This window comes from Aulostomus chinensis, chromosome 15 (assembly GCF_037954235.1).
Source record: "Aulostomus chinensis isolate RoL2024-O1b breed Wild chromosome 15, RoL_Achi_v1.0, whole genome shotgun sequence".
NCBI lineage: Eukaryota > Metazoa > Chordata > Actinopteri > Syngnathiformes > Aulostomidae > Aulostomus > Aulostomus chinensis.
The window spans coordinates 218,370-237,579 of NC_141334.1; the positions used below are offsets into that span (position 1 = coordinate 218,370).

The 19,210-nt window shown below is 48.6% G+C and overlaps 2 protein-coding genes across 2 annotated transcripts; one reads left to right on the plus strand and one right to left on the minus strand.

Moving 5' to 3' along the window:
• Positions 1-1,921: 1,921 nt before the first annotated feature.
• Positions 1,922-11,301, plus strand: LOC147248058 (uncharacterized). The gene is made up of 10 exons (XM_086179051.1): positions 1,922-1,938; positions 2,087-2,126; positions 2,775-2,968; positions 3,444-3,582; positions 4,854-4,996; positions 5,081-5,133; positions 7,090-7,214; positions 7,406-7,513; positions 9,692-9,901; positions 10,274-11,301. The coding sequence occupies exons 1-10, from the start codon at positions 1,922-1,924 to the stop codon at positions 10,583-10,585; spliced, it is 1,341 nt and encodes a 446-aa protein (XP_086035177.1). The 3' UTR covers positions 10,586-11,301.
• Positions 11,302-12,160: 859 nt separating this feature from the next.
• On the minus strand, positions 12,161-17,657 carry LOC147248059 (P2Y purinoceptor 3). The gene is made up of 3 exons (XM_086226688.1): positions 17,007-17,657; positions 14,280-14,814; positions 12,161-13,830 (listed from the first exon to the last, which is right to left on the minus strand). The coding sequence occupies exons 2-3, from the start codon at positions 14,705-14,707 to the stop codon at positions 12,915-12,917; spliced, it is 1,344 nt and encodes a 447-aa protein (XP_086082814.1). The 5' UTR covers positions 14,708-14,814; positions 17,007-17,657; the 3' UTR covers positions 12,161-12,914.
• Positions 17,658-19,210: the final 1,553 nt, after the last annotated feature.

Sequence of the window (19,210 nt, forward strand, 5' to 3'; positions counted from 1 at the left end):
CCTCCTAGTAGAGCAGGTGTAGAACCTCCCTCCTAGTGGAGCAGGAGTAGAACCTCCCTCCTAGTACAGCAGGTCTAGAACCTCCCTCCTAGGAGAGCAGGTGTAGAACCTCCCTCCTGGTACAGCAGGTGTAGAACCTCCCTCCTGGTACAGCAGGTGTAGAACCTCCCTCCTAGTAGAGCAGGTGTAGAACCTCCCTCCTAGTGGAGCAGGAGTAGAACCTCCCTCCTATTACAGCAGGTGTAGAACCTCCCTCCTAGTGGAGCAGGTGTAGAACCTCCCTCCTAGTAGAGCAGGTGTAGAACCTCCCTCCTAGTGGAGCAGGTGTAGAACCTCCCTCCTAGTGGAGCAGGTCTAGAACCTCCCTCCTAGTAGAGCAGGTGTAGAACCTCCCTCCTAGTACAGCAGGACTAGAACCTCCCTCCTAGTAGAGCAGGAGTAAATCCTCCCTCCTAGTAGAGCAGGACAAGAACCTCCCTCCTATTAGAGCAGGAGTAGAACCTCCCTCCTAGTAGAGCAGGTCTAGAACCTCCCTCCTAGTAGAGCAGGTGTAGAACCTCCCTCCTAGTACAGCAGGACTAGAACCTCCCTCCTAGTAGAGCAGGAGTAAATCCTCCCTCCTAGTAGAGCAGGACAAGAACCTCCCTCCTATTAGAGCAGGAGTAGAACCTCCCTCCTAGTAGAGCAGGACTAGAACCTCCCTCCTAGTAGAGCAGGTCTAGAACCTCCCTCCTAGTAGAGCAGGACTAGAACCTCCCTCCTAGTAGAGCAGGAGTAGATCCTCCCTCCTAGTAGAGCAGGACTAGAACCTCCCTCCTAGTAGAGCAGGTGTAGAACCTCCCTCCTAGTGGAGCAGGTCTAGAACCTCCCTCCTAGTAGAGCAGGACTAGAACCTCCCTCCTAGTAGAGCAGGAGTAGAACCTCCCTCCTAGTAGAGCAGGAGTAGATCCTCCCTCCTAGTAGAGCAGGTCTAGAACCTCCCTCCTAGTAGAGCAGGAGTAGAACCTCCCTCCTAGTAGAGCATGACTAGAACCTCCCTCCTAGTAGAGCAGGAGTAGAACCTCCCTCCTAGTAGAGCAGGAGTAGAACCTCCCTCCTAGTAGAGCAGGTGTAGAACCTCCCTCCTAGTAGAGCAGGAGTAGAACCTCCCTCCTAGTAGAGCAGGAGTAGAACCTCCCTCCTAGTAGAGCAGGTGTAGAACCTCCCTCCTAGTAGAGCAGGTGTAGAACCTCCCTCCTAGTAGAGCAGGTGTAGAACCTCCCTCCTAGTAGAGCAGGTGTAGAACCTCCCTCCTAGTAGAGCAGGTGTAGAACCTCCCTCCTACTATGAACCAGCACATCTCAGCAGAGATGAGAACCTTCTTTTACCAGCAGGAAGGTGGAGCAGATCCAGGATCAGTGGGAACGGAAAGAGAGCAGGAGAGACTGATGGACAGAGACAAAGACAGAGAATGGAGGGAGACAGAGAGACAGAAGGAAAGAGAGGGACAGAGATAAAGAGAGAGAAAGGAGGAGAGACTGACGGACAGACGGGGACGTGAGCAGGTGGAGCTACGGGTGGCAGCTGGAGCCTCTTCAGGTCTGGAGCCTCCTCCAGCAGCACCAGGATCTGGGATGAGGGGAGAAGAAGAGGAGTTAGTAACACCTCTGAGGACAGGAGGAGGAGAGAGAAGCCCAGTGCATCATGGGAGATCCCAGCAGTCTGAGCCTATAGCAGCAGAGGACAGTCTTTAAAGGACTGTGAGACGAAAAGTACTGCTACTACACCCTGCTACTACGACACAGTACAACTGCTACTATATGCCACTTCTGTTATGAGAAGTTCTTCTACGATATGCTACTCCTGATACTCGACGTACTGCTGCTATATCCAACTATTGCTACTAGAAGTAGCTGTTACTATATGTTAATACTGCTACTAGATGCTACTCCTGCTACAGTCATTACTGCTACTACACATTAATATGGCTACTAGAAATACTGCTACTTTACTCTATAAATGTTCCACTACTGCCACTACAATTAGTCAAGTCAGGTTTATTTGTGTGTCACCAAACTCCAACCAAACTTCGCGCTCTACAGTGAAGTCGGACTCGCACTGGGGGCGGCGGCGGCGTCAGGAGTGACGTAAGTGGCAGCAGAAACATTTTCAGAAGTGACCCTGTCAGTCGGATCAACAATCTACGATTGTTTTGCTGACGCAAACTACGACAGTTTTCCTCGCGGGTCGTGGATCCGGATCCTGCCGGCTGGTCGCGGAAATCCGTTACAACCGGAGAATATTTCGGTGTTTTCTGGGTTTGAAAACCGGACCGGAAGTGGAATATCTGTGGAAGGTATCAAGCAGGTCAAACCCCAGTTTTTCACAGCAGCGGTTTCCTGCCGTTTTAAGTCATTGAAGTGAACATTCTGATTTCAACTTAAAGACGCTTGTTATTCTGTCGTCGTCGTGACGTCACGTCTCGACACTCGAGCAAAGTCTAACTCCTGAGCGCAAATCTGCTTTAATCAATTAACAAAAATATTCTCCGACGATTTTTACCTTTAATTCTCCTGGTGTGAAAGCCGTCTCGAACAACCCGTGACATTTCCGCATTAGCGTTGATCTGAAACACGAGGATTTCCCTCTGTTTACTGGCAAAGCTGAGAAACCTTCGGTCTCTCGGTCACGTGACTAACGATTCGTTCCCTCACACGCTCTCGCATTCTGGCTGTGGTCGCCGGACCTGACCGGACCCCCTGTGGATCTCTTCCCGGATGAGGACGGCTCTGCAGCGCGTGGCCGTAGTCGGCGCTGGGGCGGCGGGACTCTGCGTGGCCAGACACGTCTTGTCTCGACCCGACAGCTTCACTCCTCCGGTGCTGTTCGAGCTCGCCGCCAACATCGGTGGCACCTGGTGCTACGAGGAACGGGTCGGTACGCTCGCGAATGGACGACCCGTCCACAGCAGCATGTACCGGGATCTAAGGTACGCATGCGCAGCATCTCCCACGAACCAAGGAACTATCAGGACCGGTCTTTGGTCCCAGCTGGACGAGAGGTCCAGTCCAGGCAGGTTCATCTGTATGGCACAGGGGACAGAGAGAGGAAGGAGGGAGACACACAGAGGGACGGAGGACGACAGAGTTTAGACACACAACAACAACAACAACAGTAAACTAGCTGTCAACAATAATAACTACCAGCTAATGAAGCATCAACTTCAGAAGGATGACAGCATGAAAGTACTACAACTAATGCGAGTACTTTCAGCATGCTGATGTTGTTGCTAGTACGACCAGTACTACTACTACTACTTGTGGTAAACTACATACACGCACACTCACTCCACTCCGTGGCTCCACCTCCTGACGTCTCAACATATCACAGTGCCTTTGATTGACATTTAATTGACATGTGATGGCAGGAAGTCACGGTAGATGTTCCTTCCTGGTTCCCTACAGAACCAACCTGCCCAAAGAGGTGATGATGTTCCCTGACTTCCCCTTCGACCCCAACCTCAACAGCTTCCTGCCCCACCAGGAAGTGCAGTGTTACCTGGAGAGATACTGCCATCACCACAACATAAGACCTCACATCCGGGTGGGTCCACTTGTCAGGCATCAGCTGCCACAGTCACACACACACACACACACACACACACACACATACAGATATACACACATGTACACACACACACACATGTACACACATGTACACACACACACACACACACATATATATATACACATATATATATATATATATACACACTTATATACACACATATATGTGTATAGACATATACACACGTACACACATACACGCGTATACACATATACACACACATATATATACACATATACACACATATACACATTCAAACACATATACAGACATATACACACTCATACATGTATACACACATACAAACACCCACATATACACACACACGTAAATACACATACACACATACAGACATATACACGCATATACACACATACACATATAAACACACACACATATAAACACATACGCATATAAACACACATCCACATATACACACACATACATATATACACACATACACACAGCCACATACACACACATACACATACATATATACAAACATACATATACACACATACATACATATATACACACATACACATACATATATACACATACACATACACATACATATATACACACATACATATACACACACATACATATATACACACATACATATACACACATACATATGCATATACACACATACATATACACATACATATATACACACATACATATACACACACATACATATATACACATACATATACACACATACATATATACACACATACATATACACACATACACATACATATATACACATACATATACACATACATATATACACATACATATACATATATACACATACATATACACATACATATATACACACATATACACACATACACATACATATATACACACATACACACACTGACTGACACACACAGCCCCACACACGAGAACTACCCTTGGCCTCTTCTTCTTCTGTGTATCCACTGAAGACTCTCTTCATGTGTGCCGTCAGTGATCGAGCGCCACCACTGTTCTCTGTTTAGTTGTGATAAAGATTTAAATTTTCCTTTGATGGTTCTTGTTCTCAAGGGCAAGCAAGAACTTCAGAACCAAAAACTGCATCCAGCATTTTGGGGTGTGGCAGTGAAGTGTTGAAAGGCTTTGAAGTTGCAGGAGATGCGATGATGTCACTAGGTGTTTTGTGATGTCAGAGATGTGAACAGCCATCTTTCAATCAAAATGATTGCTGATTGTCATCTTGTGCCCTTGTGGATCAGTTCAACACAGCAGTCGAGCACGTGAAGCCTGTTGCTATGAAAAAGTCTACTGAGGAGGAGAGGACCACGTGGGAGGTCAGGTCATGTGACTCATCGGGTCATCAAGAAACAGAGACCTTCGATTCCGTCTTCGTCTGCTCCGGGTAAGGTGTTGCCACCGCTGCAACCGCCAAGTTGTTTCCTGCAGTCGCCACTTGCAATTGCCAAACGTCTGCGTTTGTCTGCAGGCACTACTCGGACCCCCTGGTCCCTGACGTGCCGGGGATTCGCTTCTTCAAAGGTCCAGTATGTCTTCTGATAAATAACTGATATCTATTTATCATAAATGATGGCTCCTCCTGGAACCGTCACCTTATCGTGGTGGAGGAGTTTTAGTGCCCTAGTGACCCCAGGAGCTATGCTGTCTGGGGCATTTTTGCCCCTTGTAGGGTCACCCAAGGCAAACTCGTCCTAGGTGAAGGGCCAGACAAAGAACGGTTCAACAGACCCCTCATGGAAGTAAAACCAAGGAGTTTGTGTACCCAGCCCAAAGGGGCGCGGGGCCCCACCCTGGAGCCAGGCCCGGGGTACAGGCTCGATGGCGAGCGCCTGGTGGCCGGGCCTGAGTTCACGAAAGGCACGAAAAGGAGACATGAACTCGTCCTCCCATGGACCCACCACCCATTGGAGGAACCGGAAGGGACCGGTGCATTGTGGCTTGGGTGGCAGTTCCAGGCAGGGGCATTGGCTGTCTGATCCCCAGGCATGGAAGCTGGCTTTTGGGACATGGAACGTTACCTCTCTGGCAGGGAAGGAGCCGGAGCTGGTGGAAGAGGTTGAGCATTACCGGGAGGTGTTCCAGGCATGCCCAACCGGGAGGAGGCCAACCCAGGATGCGCTGGAGGGATTATATCTCTTGGCTGGCCTGGGAATGCCTTGGGATTCCCCCAGAAGAGCTGGTTGACATGGCTGGGGAGAGGACAATCTGGGGTTCCTTGCTGAGGCTGCTGCCCCCACGACCCGGACCAACCAGATAAAGCAGAGAACGACAAGAACGACGACGGTTCACCTGCTCGCTGGCGGCACCGTTGCCAGACCAGAGAACAACTTCCTGGCATTTAAAGTCAAATGTCTGCAGGAAATGTCACATCCATCACAACACCATTTGCTTTCTCTCAATTTAATGTAAGAATCAGAATCAGAACACTTTATTAGTCCCACACAGGGAAACTTAAATAGTTTCAGCAGCACTGACAGAGTCGCTTAGGCACTGAACCTGACTCTGCTCCTCTTTGGGGCAGAATCAGTCAGAGGGTCCAAGACCCAGCACTCAGTGACTATGTAGCACTAACTGGGTTGGGTGATGTTGTATGTCTGTTATATTAAAAAAAAAAAAAAAGGTGGGGGGGTGACACTTCTTCTGCCACTAGATGGCAGTACCTGTGACCAAATCACAACTGAAGCACTATTGCGCTTCCTATGGACTTTTCCTTAATTAAGTCTGAATTCTTGCTTGTGTTGTACGTCGCTTTGGACAAAAGCGTCTGCTAAATGAAATTGTAGACTTGTAGAATTGTAGGGAAGAAGAAAGGATGATATAAGTTATAGGAAGAAAATATTCATGAAATAAGAAACAACAAAAATAAATGAATATTTACATATATATTAGGCAATTTACAAAAATATTTACACGAAGTAGAAAAAATAATGTTTTTGCACCAATAATTGCACATTGCTGTAAAACAGACACATGAGAGTTCCCAGTGAGCAGTGGTACAGCCTGATGGCTGCAGGTAGGAGTGACCTGTGGCGCTCCTTCCTCCACAGAGGGTGCAGCAGTCTGGAGCTGAAGGCGCTGCTCAGGGTCTCCACAGTGTGGTGCGGAGGGGGTGTGTGTTCATGATGGATGTCATCTTGGCCAACATCCTTCTGTCAGCCACCTCCTGGATGGAGTCCAGTGAACAGCCCAGGACAGAGCTGGCTCTCCTCACCAGTTTACCAGTCTCTTCCTGTCCCTGTCTGTGACTCCACTCCTCCAGAACACAAACACGTTTTTCCATGTGAACGCCACATGGACCTTTGTGGCTCCAACCACAACACAAACTTTCGTAAAGTTTCATAAATAAACAAACACTTCGATCCAAAATGTTTTTTGCTCCACTCCCTGCCATGTTGGGTGTTCTTATTGGCACATGTGTTCTGAGTTCAGCAGAAGGTTTGTCTCCTAGATGCTCCTCCTTCTGTCTCACCTGTGTAGGAACCGCGCTCCACAGCCATGACTACAGGTTTGCTGAGCCGTTCTCGGGTCAGACAGTGGTGGTTCTGGGAGCTCGAGCGTCCGGATTAGACATTTCCATGGAACTGGCCCGAGCCGGCGCCAAGGTAACGATCTCTCATCATGCTCCATCCATGTGGTGTTGATATATTCCTCTGCTGGTGTGGGAGGGTTTTGCATCCGTACCCCACCCACCTGAATCATCTTCACTGTGGTTCACGGTTGTTCTGATGTAATGCCATTGATGACCATTTTCCAGTGTTGGAACTCTGTGATGTTGATGAAAGTTTGTCTCCAGGTGACACTGAGTCATGCACTTCCACGCTTCACCTTCCCGCTTCCAACTGGGATCCAACAGGCGCATCCGGTGGTGGCAGTCCAGGAGGACGGCAGCATTTGCTTCCAGGTCACTGAATTCTCCCAGCACTTACAATTGGCCAGCTGCTGGCCACCGTCAAGGCAGTCACACGGACAAGGAAGTGACGAGTCGATCAGCAATTCGATTTCTATTGGGAATAAATAGACCTTCAGATGCGTTACTTTGATGTGCACTGAAGATTCTGATTGTTGACAGTTAGGATCCACCAACGTGTCCTCTAGTTCTCAGCTGAACTTTCAATCAAATGCTGTCCTGTGATATATTGGTTTATTATCAAGGCAAGGCAAGGCAATTTTATTTGTAGAGCCCGTTTTCACAAACAGTTTGTCTCAAAGGGCTTCACATGGCATCATAACAACATCCTCTGCCCTCAGAGCCTCACATCGACTGAGGAAAAACTCCATAGAAAACCCTTTTAACAGGGAAAAATCTGAGAAACCTCAGGGTGAGGAGGGGAGGAGGATTCCTCACCCAGGAGGGACAGACGTGCAGGAGATGTTGGTACAGACAAGACAACAGTTTATAACACAGAATGGAGGAAACATGGAAATGTTAATAACAGTTGAAGAAGGAAGCTTCTGGAAGGGGAGGCAGGGAGAGCAAGCCAGCTTGATGGGGGACTGGATGGTAGACTGGTTCATGGGAGGGGAGGCAGGGAGAGCAAGCCAGCTTGATGGGGGACTGGATGGTAGACTGGTTCATGGAAGGGGAGGCAGGGAGAGCAAGCCAGCTTGATGGGGGACTGGATGGTAGACTGGTTCATGGGAGGGAAGGCAGGGAGAGCAAGCCAGCTTGATGGGGGACTGGATGGTAGACTGGTTCATGGGAGGGGAGGCAGGGAGAGCAAGCCAGCTTGATGGGGGACTGGATGGTAGACTGGTTCATGGAAGGGGAGGCAGGGAGAGCGAGCCAGCTTGATGGGGGACTGGATGGTAGACTGGTTCATGGGAGGGGAGGCAGGGAGAGCAAGCCAGCTTGATGGGGGACTGGATGGTAGACTGGTTCATGGGAGGGGAGGCAGGGAGAGCAAGCCAGCTTGATGGGGGACTGGATGGCAGACTGGGTCATGGAAGGGGAGCGCAGGCCGGTGTAACAGTAGGGAATAAGGGGGGGGGCGATGCGGGCGGCGGTAGGGGCTCTGGTGGATCTGTGGAAACAGAGAGAGACTGCGAGACACCAAGGCCAAACTACAAAGTGCAACAAGTAGTGGCAGTGACAGTTCCAAAAATGTGCAGGGAGGAGAGGAGAAGAGAGGGGGAGTGGAGAGGAGAGGAGAGGAGAGGAGAGGAGAGGAGAGGAGGGAAGGGCTCCATGTAACCTGATGTGTCCCCCAGCAGTCTAAGCCTGTAGCAGCATAGCTATCAATGGTTCAGAGCTACCTGAACCAGTCCTGACTGAAGGCTCTGTCATAGAGGAAGGTCTTAAGCCTGGACTTAAACGTAGTTAAAGTGTCTGCCTCTCTGACCCATGGAGAGATGCTGGTTCCACAGTAGAGGAACCGGTACCTGAAGGCTCTACCTCCCAGTCTGTTTTTATTGATACTGGGAGTCACTAACAGACATGCATTCTGGGAGCGGAGTGCTCTGGTGGGACAGTAGGGACTAATGAGCTCTTTCAGAGAGGATGGAGCTTCATCATTGAGAGCCTTATAAGTCAGCAGAAGGATTTTGAAGTCGATTCTAGATCCTACAGGAAGGAGAGAAGCTAAAGTGGGAGAGATGTGTTCTCTCTTCTTAACTCCCGTCAAAACCCTGGCTGCAGCGTTCTGGACCAGCTGGAGACTCTTTAGGGAGTATTTAGGACATCCTGACAAGAGAGAGTTGCAGTGGTCCAGCCTAGAAGTGATGAATGCATGCACCAGTTTCTCAGCATCACTCTGGGAAAGGATGTTCCTAATCTTAGCGATACTGCAGGTGGAAGAAGGCGGTCCTGGTCACATGCTTTATGTGGGAGCTGAAGGAAAGGTCCTGGTCAAAAATGACCCCAAGGTTCCTTGCAGTTGTCCTCTGGGTCAGGGTGATGCCATCTAGAGTAGTGATCCGATTCAAGAGTGTGTCCCTGAGGTGTTTAGGTCCAAACACGATGACCTCAGTTTGATCTGAATTGAGCATTAAGAAGTTAGAGGACATCCAGGATTTAATGTCTTTCAGGCAGTCTTGCAGATGAGTAAGCTGGCTATCACTGATCGATTGTGATGTGTTCTAGGATGGCTCGGTGGCAGACGCCGACTTCCTGCTCTTCTGCACCGGTTACAAGTTTCAGTACCCGTTCCTGGATGCAGCTCAGCTGGGTCTGGAGATCCAAGATCACTTCGTGGCACCGCTGTACCGCTTCCTAATGCCTCCTGCCTTCCCCTCACTCTTCTTTATCGGCATCTGCAAGTTCATCTGCCCCTTCCCCAACTTCCATTGCCAGGTGAGCGAGCGATGTCTCGGCGCAGAACTGCCAACATTCCGTGTTTGTTCAGACCAAATAAGTCTTCTCATCCTTTCCAGTATTTGCTCTTCTCATTAAAAGAGGAGAGGAGGCAGAGCTTACCTCCACCTAGACACCTCTTTCATTGGCATGGGTTTCTTATCAACTATAACCATCCCACAGTGTTGCACTGAGATGTCATGTGGTCTGAGTGATGACATCATCACAGCTGCTGAGTCCTGCCCTGACTTCATTATCCTCAAGGTTCTCAACATGTCGTTTTTGCACCTGTCAGTGTGACAAAAGTTGCTTTGCATTTGGTGTGAATGGAACATGATGGAGGAACTGAGGTTCTCTGGTCTCGTCCCACAGGTCCAGTTTGCTCTGGCTGTGCTCGACGGTTCGGTCCGGCTGCCACCACAGGCCCAGATGGAGAGTGAGGTGTGGCAAGAGCTGAGGGAGAAAGCAGATCGTGGTGTGGAGCAGCGCCACCTGCTGATGATGGAGCAGGACCAGTGGGAGTACTGCCAGGCGCTGGCCCACGTCGCCGGCTTCCCACCGCTGCCTCCAGTGGTACGCAGCCTATATGAGGAGGTGTTGCACCAGCGTCGAATCCACCCCGAAAACTACCGGAGGCTCAACTACCGCCTGAGCAGCGAATCTCAGTGGGAGCTGGTGGACTGATGGACACCAGCTGAGCAGCTTCTTCCACATGTTGTCTGTGTCCCCCACATGGCTTCTGGCAAACTGCAAACAGGACTTCTTATGGTTTTCTTTTAACAATGCCTTCTTCTCGCCACTCTTCCTACAAGGTCAGATTTGTGCAGTGCAGGACCAGTTGGTGTCCTGTGGATAGATTCCCCCACCTAAGCTGTGGGTCTCTGGAGTTCATCCAGAGTCACCAGGGGCCTCTTGGCTGCATCTCTGATCAGTGCTCTCCTTGTTGGGCCTGTAGGTTCAGGTGGACGGCCGTGTCTTGGTAGGTTTGCAGTTGTGCTGTAGTCTTTCCATTTTCAGATGATGGATTGAACCATGCTCTGTAAGATGTTCAGAGAGCCTAACCTGCTTTAAACTTCTCCTCAACTTCATCCCTTACTTGTCTGGTGGGTTCCTTGGACTTCATGACGCTGTTTGCTCCCCAATGTTCTCTTAACAAACCTCTGAGGCGTCGCAGAACAGCTGGATTTGTACTGAGATTAGGTGAGACACAGGTGGACTCTATTTAGTCACGAGGTCAACATTCAATCACTCAGCAACCATCAGGCGACTTCTGAATGCAATTGGTTTCACTCTGAGAAAAGGGGGCTTAATACTTCTGCACACTCCACTTTTCAATTATTTATTGCATTTGAAAAAAAAATTAAAACCATGTATAATTTTCTTTGTACTTCACAATTGTGTGCCACTTTGTGTTGGTCATTCACATAAAAATCCAATACATTAATGTTTGTGGTTGTAACGTGACAAAATGTTTAAGTTCAAGGGGTAAGAATACTTTTACCAGCCACTGTACATAAATACAGTGTGTATATAAGCAGATACATTGCAGAGATAGATCTATCTCTATCTATATATATGTATATCTATCTATATCTATCTATATATATATCTATATCTATCTATATCTATCTATATATATGTATATATATCTATCTATATCTATATCTATATCTATCTATATATATATATATATACACACACACACACACACACACATACATGGCGGCCCGGTGGAGCAGTGGTCCTCCCTGTGGCCCCCATCAAGAAGGTTGTGGGTGGAGCCCCGGCTGCAGCACGGGGTCTTTCTGGGTGAGTCTCCATGTTCTCCCTGTTCCTGCTGGGTTCTCTCTGGTACTCCAGCTTCCTCCACAGTCCAAAGACATCAAGAGGGACCAGGTTAATCCAGACTCTAAATTGACCGTAGGCGTGGCTGGGAGAGCCAATGGTTGTCTGTCTCTATGTGTTGGCCCTGCCATGGACTGGTGACCTGTCCAGGGGGAAGGCTGCTGGGATAGGCTCCACCCCCACCACCCTGAACAGGAGAGGAGGGAGAAGATGGAGGGATGGATGGAGGGATGGATGGAGGGATATACATACAATGAATGGTTGGGTGAATTAAGGAACACAGGAATAATCAATTTTCTAACTTTATTGACATCTTTAATTACAACAACAGTGAGTGTGAATCATCTGGTTTGTGGTTACATTGTCAGTGGTGATGTCACTGATCAGGTCACCAGCTTTCACATACTAGTCTCTTGAGTATCGAGTCCTGGACTGGGCTGCCAAACTTTGAGCTTCGCAATGTTTGCAATGCCCTGCTACTTTACAGCGCTTTTCCATTAAAACTCTGTTGGCTTGCAGATGGTGGCTACAGGAGGAAGTGGCAGTCAGATGGTCATGTGACCAAAATGCCCAACACTATTTACAGTAATGTAAACATTCTGTCGTCAGCTACCTGTGATTTGATCAGCACCATTTTCTACAAACATTTGCACTGACCTGAATAGTCTCATTGGTCTGCTGACTTTCACTGCATTCTTCATGGTTCTCAGAGTTGGCAGACAATGGCGAGAGGAACCATTTCTAGTTCCTCTCCTACCTGACAGGAAGTCTGACAGATGAGCGCCCAGATGCTCGTGCTAATCTAAGTTGTAGTCTATGAAAATGGAACAAAACACATCTTCCAGGTGGCATGACACATGGTCCAATCACGCCATTCTCCATACCGTTGGGATGGCAGCAGGCTGGTAGACACAAGAATCTTGACTGCCAAGGAACCTCCCAGGTGAATTGTTCCTTTAAAAGAGGATCTGAGAACCAAACACTGGAGTAAAAATCACCAAGATTCCTTCCAGTTTAGAAATGTTGCTGACAGGACGATGATCTGCCATTGGCACATTTATTGACCTGGCAGTGCTTCACTCACACCTGTAAAGCACTGAATGATTCATGGATGGACAGAGAGGTGGACACAGGGACCTAATTTGATATTTGAATGTTGAAAGTGTCTTTAGAAGATGACCCTTGAAGATTTGGATTCATTATCCATGTGCACATCTGTTTCAACCTTCTCTGCTGCCTCTTGGTCATCATCCCCCCCGCCATCTTTCTGCAGAATCTTAAGTGGCCACCAGAGGGAGCCATTGCGGCGGTCTCTTTGGGCAGTGTGTTGTGGTTGGCAGCAGCAGGGAGCGCCCTTCTCCCCAGTCAGGAAGTAGAGTAAAGCGTTAAGCCAGGCATTGCAGGAGGCAAGTGGCCGCGTTACCTTGTAGCAGATGGAGACAGCCTTCATTGCATTGCAGCCACCGAGCTGCCCCCGCCGCAGGAGCAGGAACAGTGTGCGGGTCACGTGGAAGGGTAGGAAGCAGAGGGCAAACAGCAGTGTGATGGTCACAATGGTTTTAATGGATTTGCGCCGGCGACGTATGTAATGTGAGTACTGTGAACCAGAGATTGAGACTGAGGTTCTCTCCCGCTCTCGAGCACCCTCTGTGGTGCTGTCTCCCACTGGTCCATCCTCGCAACCCTCTGTGGAACTTGGTGGCGAGCGCAGAGTCTGAAATATCGTCCTGACCACTTGCGAGTAGCACCAGGCAATGATGACAAAGGGCACAAAGAATCCCAGCAGGTGGAGAATGATGCCGTACGGGACATAGTCCGCAAACTCCTTATCAATGGCATCATCCCAGCAGTTCATGTAGCCTTTGCTGTCTTCCACTTGAGACCCAGTCCTGTTTCCACTATCCCCCTCCCCTCTGGCTCCGAGAATCCCACTGCTTCCTCGCAGGACGTATCCTGTCTGTGCGAACCTGAATATGGGGCAGGTGAGGATGAATACAACAGCCCAGACCAGTGCGCAGGTTGCTTTCACCACGCGTTTGCTCTCCAGAGTGATGGTCCTCATCGGGTGGCAGATTCCCAGGTACCTGCAGATGATAATTGCACTGCATCAACCGCACCATCCTGCTGGGAGGAGCCTCCTACCTGCAAATATCCAAATATATCCTAAAATTTTTATTTCATGTCATGCTAACAGCCCCGCTGGTATGCATACTACAAGCTAACATTCTGTCTCCCTGCCAAACCCTCCATCACTGTTCCATTAAGTCCTAAAGATATTTGCAATCAACATGTTTCTACAAGCCACATTTCAGTTTTGCAGCAAGTGACTGACGATTACTGTAGTTGTGCAGATAATTTGTAAACCCCAGAATTAACTTTTTTTTAATGAACATCGGAAATCAGGTGGGTGGTCAGCAGCACCTCAAGATCACCTAACTGTTGAATTTGGTGTCTTACCAACAGTGGCTGATAAGTGTCCCATGAATTTAGAACTGAGATACTTAACTAAAATGGTGGCAGCGTGTTGCTGTACCTGTGCACGGAGATGCAGGTGAGGAAGAAGATGGAGCAGTAAAGGTTGAAGTAGAAAAGGAAGCGAACGAGGCGGCACATGAAGTCGCCAAACACCCAGCGGTCCCTCAGCATGTAGCTGGCCACCAGGAAGGGCAGCGACAGGCCGTACATCAGGTCAGTGGTGGCCAGGTTCACCATGTATATCAGAGAAGTGTTCCAGCGTCGCCTGCCACCACTACCGCTGCAGCAGCTGCCATGGAGGCGACAGGAGCGCAGCAGCACCACAGAGTTGAGGGTGAGGCTGAAGAGGAACGTGAGCGAGTAACAGACAGGCAGAAAGACGTACTTGTAGGATTCATCGATGCTGCAGGATGATTGTGGGAGGGAGATGTTGTGAGGGCTGCTGATGCCTGGAGTAATATTGGAGGTGTGGCTCGATCCCATCATGAAGGTTGGAGGTTATTTTTGGCAAAGCTGCAGCAGTTCAGATTCAACTGCCACCATCACAGCTTTTTCAAGTCAGTCCATCATTACAAGAGGGGTAGGGGGCAGGTCTGAGACAGTGAGGAAAGAAAAAACAACAGCATTGGTTTTGAGATGCACGTTCAGGCTGTAAAGACGGCGTTTTGCTGATTAAGACTGACTCGCTCAATTAGCTCCACAATCATTAACAGTTTTCTCCCTGAGCATCTGTTCCAGCTGTCTAACCATTGGGGTCAGAGGTCAAAATGAAGCTGGTATTTGACTCCTGAGGGTTGATCAAAGAGGGAACTACAAAAAACACCAGTGCACATGATCACGTGCTGGGACAAAATGGCTCCAGAATATAGCTGGTCTGGTGACCGGAGGTGGAGCCACTAAACAAGAGCAAGGGTTGGACTACAAACACACCTCATCCCTGACACGATCACTTCCTGTTGGACTCCAAACATACCTCATCCCTGACACGATCACTTCCTGTTAGACTACAAACACACCTCATCCCTGACACGATCACTTCCTGTTGGACTACAAACACACCTCATCCCTGACACGATCACTTCCTGTTGGACTACAAACACACCTCATCCCTGACACGATCACTTCCTGTTGGACTCCAAACATACCTCGTCCCTGACATGATCACTTCCTGTTAGACTACAAACACACCTCGTCCCTGACACGATCACTTCCTGTTGGACTCCAAACATACCTCGTCCCTGACACGATCACTTCCTGTTGGACTACAAACATACCTCGTCCCTGACACGATCACTTCCTGTTAGACTACAAACATACCTCGTCCCTGACAAGATCACTTCCTGTTGGACTACAAACATACCTCGTCCCTGACAAGATCACTTCCTGTTCGACTACAAACATACCTCGTCCCTGACACGATCACTTCCTGTTAGACTACAAACATACCTCGTCCCTGACAAGATCACTTCCTGTTAGACTACAAACATACCTCGTCCCTGACAAGATCACTTCCTGTTAGACTACAAACATACCTCGTCCCTGACAAGATCACTTCCTGTTAGACTACAAACATACCTCGTCCCTGACACGATCACTTCCTGTTGGACTACAAACATACCTCATGCCTGCAACTGTAACTTCCTGTTAGACTACAAACATACCTCGTCCCTGACACGATCACTTCCTGTTGGACTACAAACATACCTCGTCCCTGACAAGATCACTTCCTGTTAGACTACAAACATACCTCGTCCCTGACACGATCACTTCCTGTTGGACTACAAACATACCTCGTCCCTGACACGATCACTTCCTGTTGGACTACAAACATACCTCGTCCCTGACACGATCACTTCCTGTTGGACTACAAACATACCTCGTCCCTGACAAGATCACTTCCTGTTCGACTACAAACATACCTCGTCCCTGACACGATCACGTCCTGTTGGACTACAAACATACCTCGTCCCTGACACTATCACTTCCTGTTGGACTACAAACATACCTCGTCCCTGACAAGATCACTTCCTGTTAGACTACAAACATACCTCGTCCCTGACACTATCACTTCCTGTTAGACTACAAACATACCTCGTCCCTGACACGATCACTTCCTGTTGGACTACAAACATACCTCGTCCCTGACAAGATCACTTCCTGTTAGACTACAAACATACCTCGTCCCTGACACGATCACTTCCTGTTGGACTACAAACATACCTCGTCCCTGACACGATCACTTCCTGTTGGACTACAAACATACCTCGTCCCTGACACGATCACTTCCTGTTGGACTACAAACATACCTCGTCCCTGACAAGATCACTTCCTGTTCAACTACAAACATACCTCGTCCCTGACACGATCACGTCCTGTTGGACTACAAACATACCTCGTCCCTGACACGATCACTTCCTGTTGGACTACAAACATACCTCGTCCCTGACAAGATCACTTCCTGTTAGACTACAAACATACCTCGTCCCTGACACTATCACTTCCTGTTAGACTACAAACATACCTCGTCCCTGACACGATCACTTCCTGTTGGACTACAAACATACCTCATGCCTGCAACTGTAACTTCCTGTAAGACTACAAACACACCTCTCCATCATCATAACGTAACAGAAACCTATTGTGTGTTAGTCTGCAGTTTGAAAAATGATTCAAATGTTAAAGTTGTTCCTCAACACCCACGAGTCTGTTGGCTATCGAGCTGCATCAAAGCTGTCTGTATAATTCAACTTGAACTCCTGAAAGAATCGGAAGGAGGTGGCTGTACCTTTGTCCTGCTGGTTGTTGTCCTGCTGGTTGTTGTCCTGCTGGTTCTGTCTTAACAGGGAGCTCACCTGCCACTGAGCCTTAGAACCATCTGTTTTGGGGCCGAAGGGTCTCTGAGGCGTCTCCACTGACCTTCAGCTTCTCTGTAAATAATTGATTAGCGTTCATTCAGTCAGAACTGCAGAAATGAAACTCAATCCAGGACTGCAGAGGCAGCAATGGCAGTGAGCTGCTGGCGTCAAGTCCAGCCAGTCTGAAACAGCTGTGAGATGCAGGTCTTTTCTATTTCAGCTTAATTGTGCAGTGAATCTCAATGCTGCTGCCCCTGGTTCGTCATCACCACAATCTAACATATGTGCAACATCCCGATGTCTTGGTTAAACATTAAATCGTGTTTGAGAGACAGTTTTAGAAGCTCTTGCATGCACGTCACAACTCCCACGTTCATGTGCTGCATAAGTGCCTGAACTTATAAATGACACACACATATTTGAATATAAATATACATATTAGTTGTAAGAGTAGACCACAGCGAGATCCCAGAACCAGATCCAGGAACCATCTCAATGGCAGACATCCAAGACAGAGTGCCAGGGAAGTAGAGCCAGACAGCACTGGGCCCTGATATGATCCACACCTACTGACTGAAGAAACCAACTGATCCTCATGAAGGCCTGGCAGCACAAAGGAACCACCTACTGATGTCTGGGACCTACCCAGGATAGTGAACTCAAAGAGGACAGTCTTGATCTTGAGAGGACCCCTGCTGGAGGAAGGAAGACTCTTGTATTGAGACTGTCCGTATCTTTTGAGGCTTGGTTCCCAGTCTCAGTTGGTGGGGTGATGATGACATTCCCCCCGCTGATCTGACATCCTGGCTCCTCCTTGCCGTAGCATTGTTGTTGTACCTCATTAATCTCTAGTTGTGACAGTAGTTTCTGGTTATGGATGTGGGAACACTGGGCTAACACTTGTTTCTTTGTTAGCCTAGATTTCAGGTTTCGAGTATCCAAAGCTCCCACATTCTCTGCATGTATCCCGTCCCTGGGATTGCTTGTATAGGAGCATTCCGACAATTCCATATTTTCAGCCCTCATCCACGTGTGTCTTGTTCCAGTATCCCATTTGACATCCGATTGGCTTGGTTCCCAAGCAACTGGACCTTGTTGACTTGGGAGATCTCAGAGCCGGTATTATTTCTGCTACTTCCTACATTCTAGTTTCATCCTGAAGACATCAAATCTCTGAAGCAGATCAATGGAATCATGGAGCAAAGACAGAATCGTCCTTCTCTCAGGGAGCTTCATGATGTCATCACCTGAAATGGTTTCCCCTCTCAGGTTCACCTTGTCAGGGTTCAGTGGTGGAGTTTCCTGCCTTCTTCCTGGTTGGGAGCATCAGTTGAGCTGAGCAGAAGTCAGGCTGCTCCCCAGCTGACAGCTCTGTTTGACCACTGCTAGAATTCATGTCATGGCAGGAACCATCAGCTCAGTAGAGAGGAGCCACGTCCATCAGTGCTCTAAGACCTGAAGGTCACTCAGTCCAGGAAACTGCAAAAACTTTGAATGCGTCCCCGAGTGCAGTCGTAAAAACCATCAAGCGCCACAATGAAACCGGCTCACATGAGGACAGCCCAGGAGAGGAAGACCAAGAGTCTCCTCTGCTGCTGAGGAGGACTTCATCCCAGTCCCCAGCCTCAGGAACCACCAGTTAACAGCTCCTCAGACTGGAGCCCAGATGAACGCCTCAGAGTTCTGGTAGAAGACACGTCTCTGCACCAACGGTTCAGAGGAGACAGCGCCAATCAGGCCTTGATGGTCAAATATATCTATGTATAACTTCTAAGTATACTCAAAGACACAGAGTTGAGAGTGACTCACCAAGTCCTCCTGAAGCTGAAGACGCTCTCATGCTGCCATGTTATCTGGCATCTACCCTCCTCCTTCACTGGCTGTGGCTTTCATCACCAGGTCATCGTCACGTCTGATCCACACAGTCAACACTCAGGCGAGGAGTGTGTGTTTGAGCATGTGATGGCGTGTGAGTGTAATCAAACAAAGCAACACAATTGCTGTTAGACAGCCTGCAGGTAGCAGAGGTATGAATAAACACCGCAAGGTCATGTATGAAATGACCAAGTCCCTCCCACCACTCAGAAACACAAATCTTATGACATCACAGGTGGTGGGATTCTCAGAGGGGAGG

Bases quoted from the DNA above. Each gene is read 5' to 3' on its own strand.
- LOC147248058 (XM_086179051.1), top strand. The intron at 4,997-5,080 runs GTAAGGTGTTGC...GTTTGTCTGCAG, and splicing joins TCCGTCTTCGTCTGCTCCGG to GCACTACTCGGACCCCCTGG. The intron at 9,902-10,273 runs GTGAGCGAGCGA...CTCGTCCCACAG, and splicing joins TCCCCAACTTCCATTGCCAG to GTCCAGTTTGCTCTGGCTGT.
- LOC147248059 (XM_086226688.1), bottom strand. From the start codon at position 14,707: ATGATGGGATCGAGCCACACCTCCAATATTACTCCAGGCATCAGCAGC. The intron at 13,831-14,279 runs GTACAGCAACAC...TATCATCTGCAG, and splicing joins ACCTGCATCTCCGTGCACAG to GTACCTGGGAATCTGCCACC.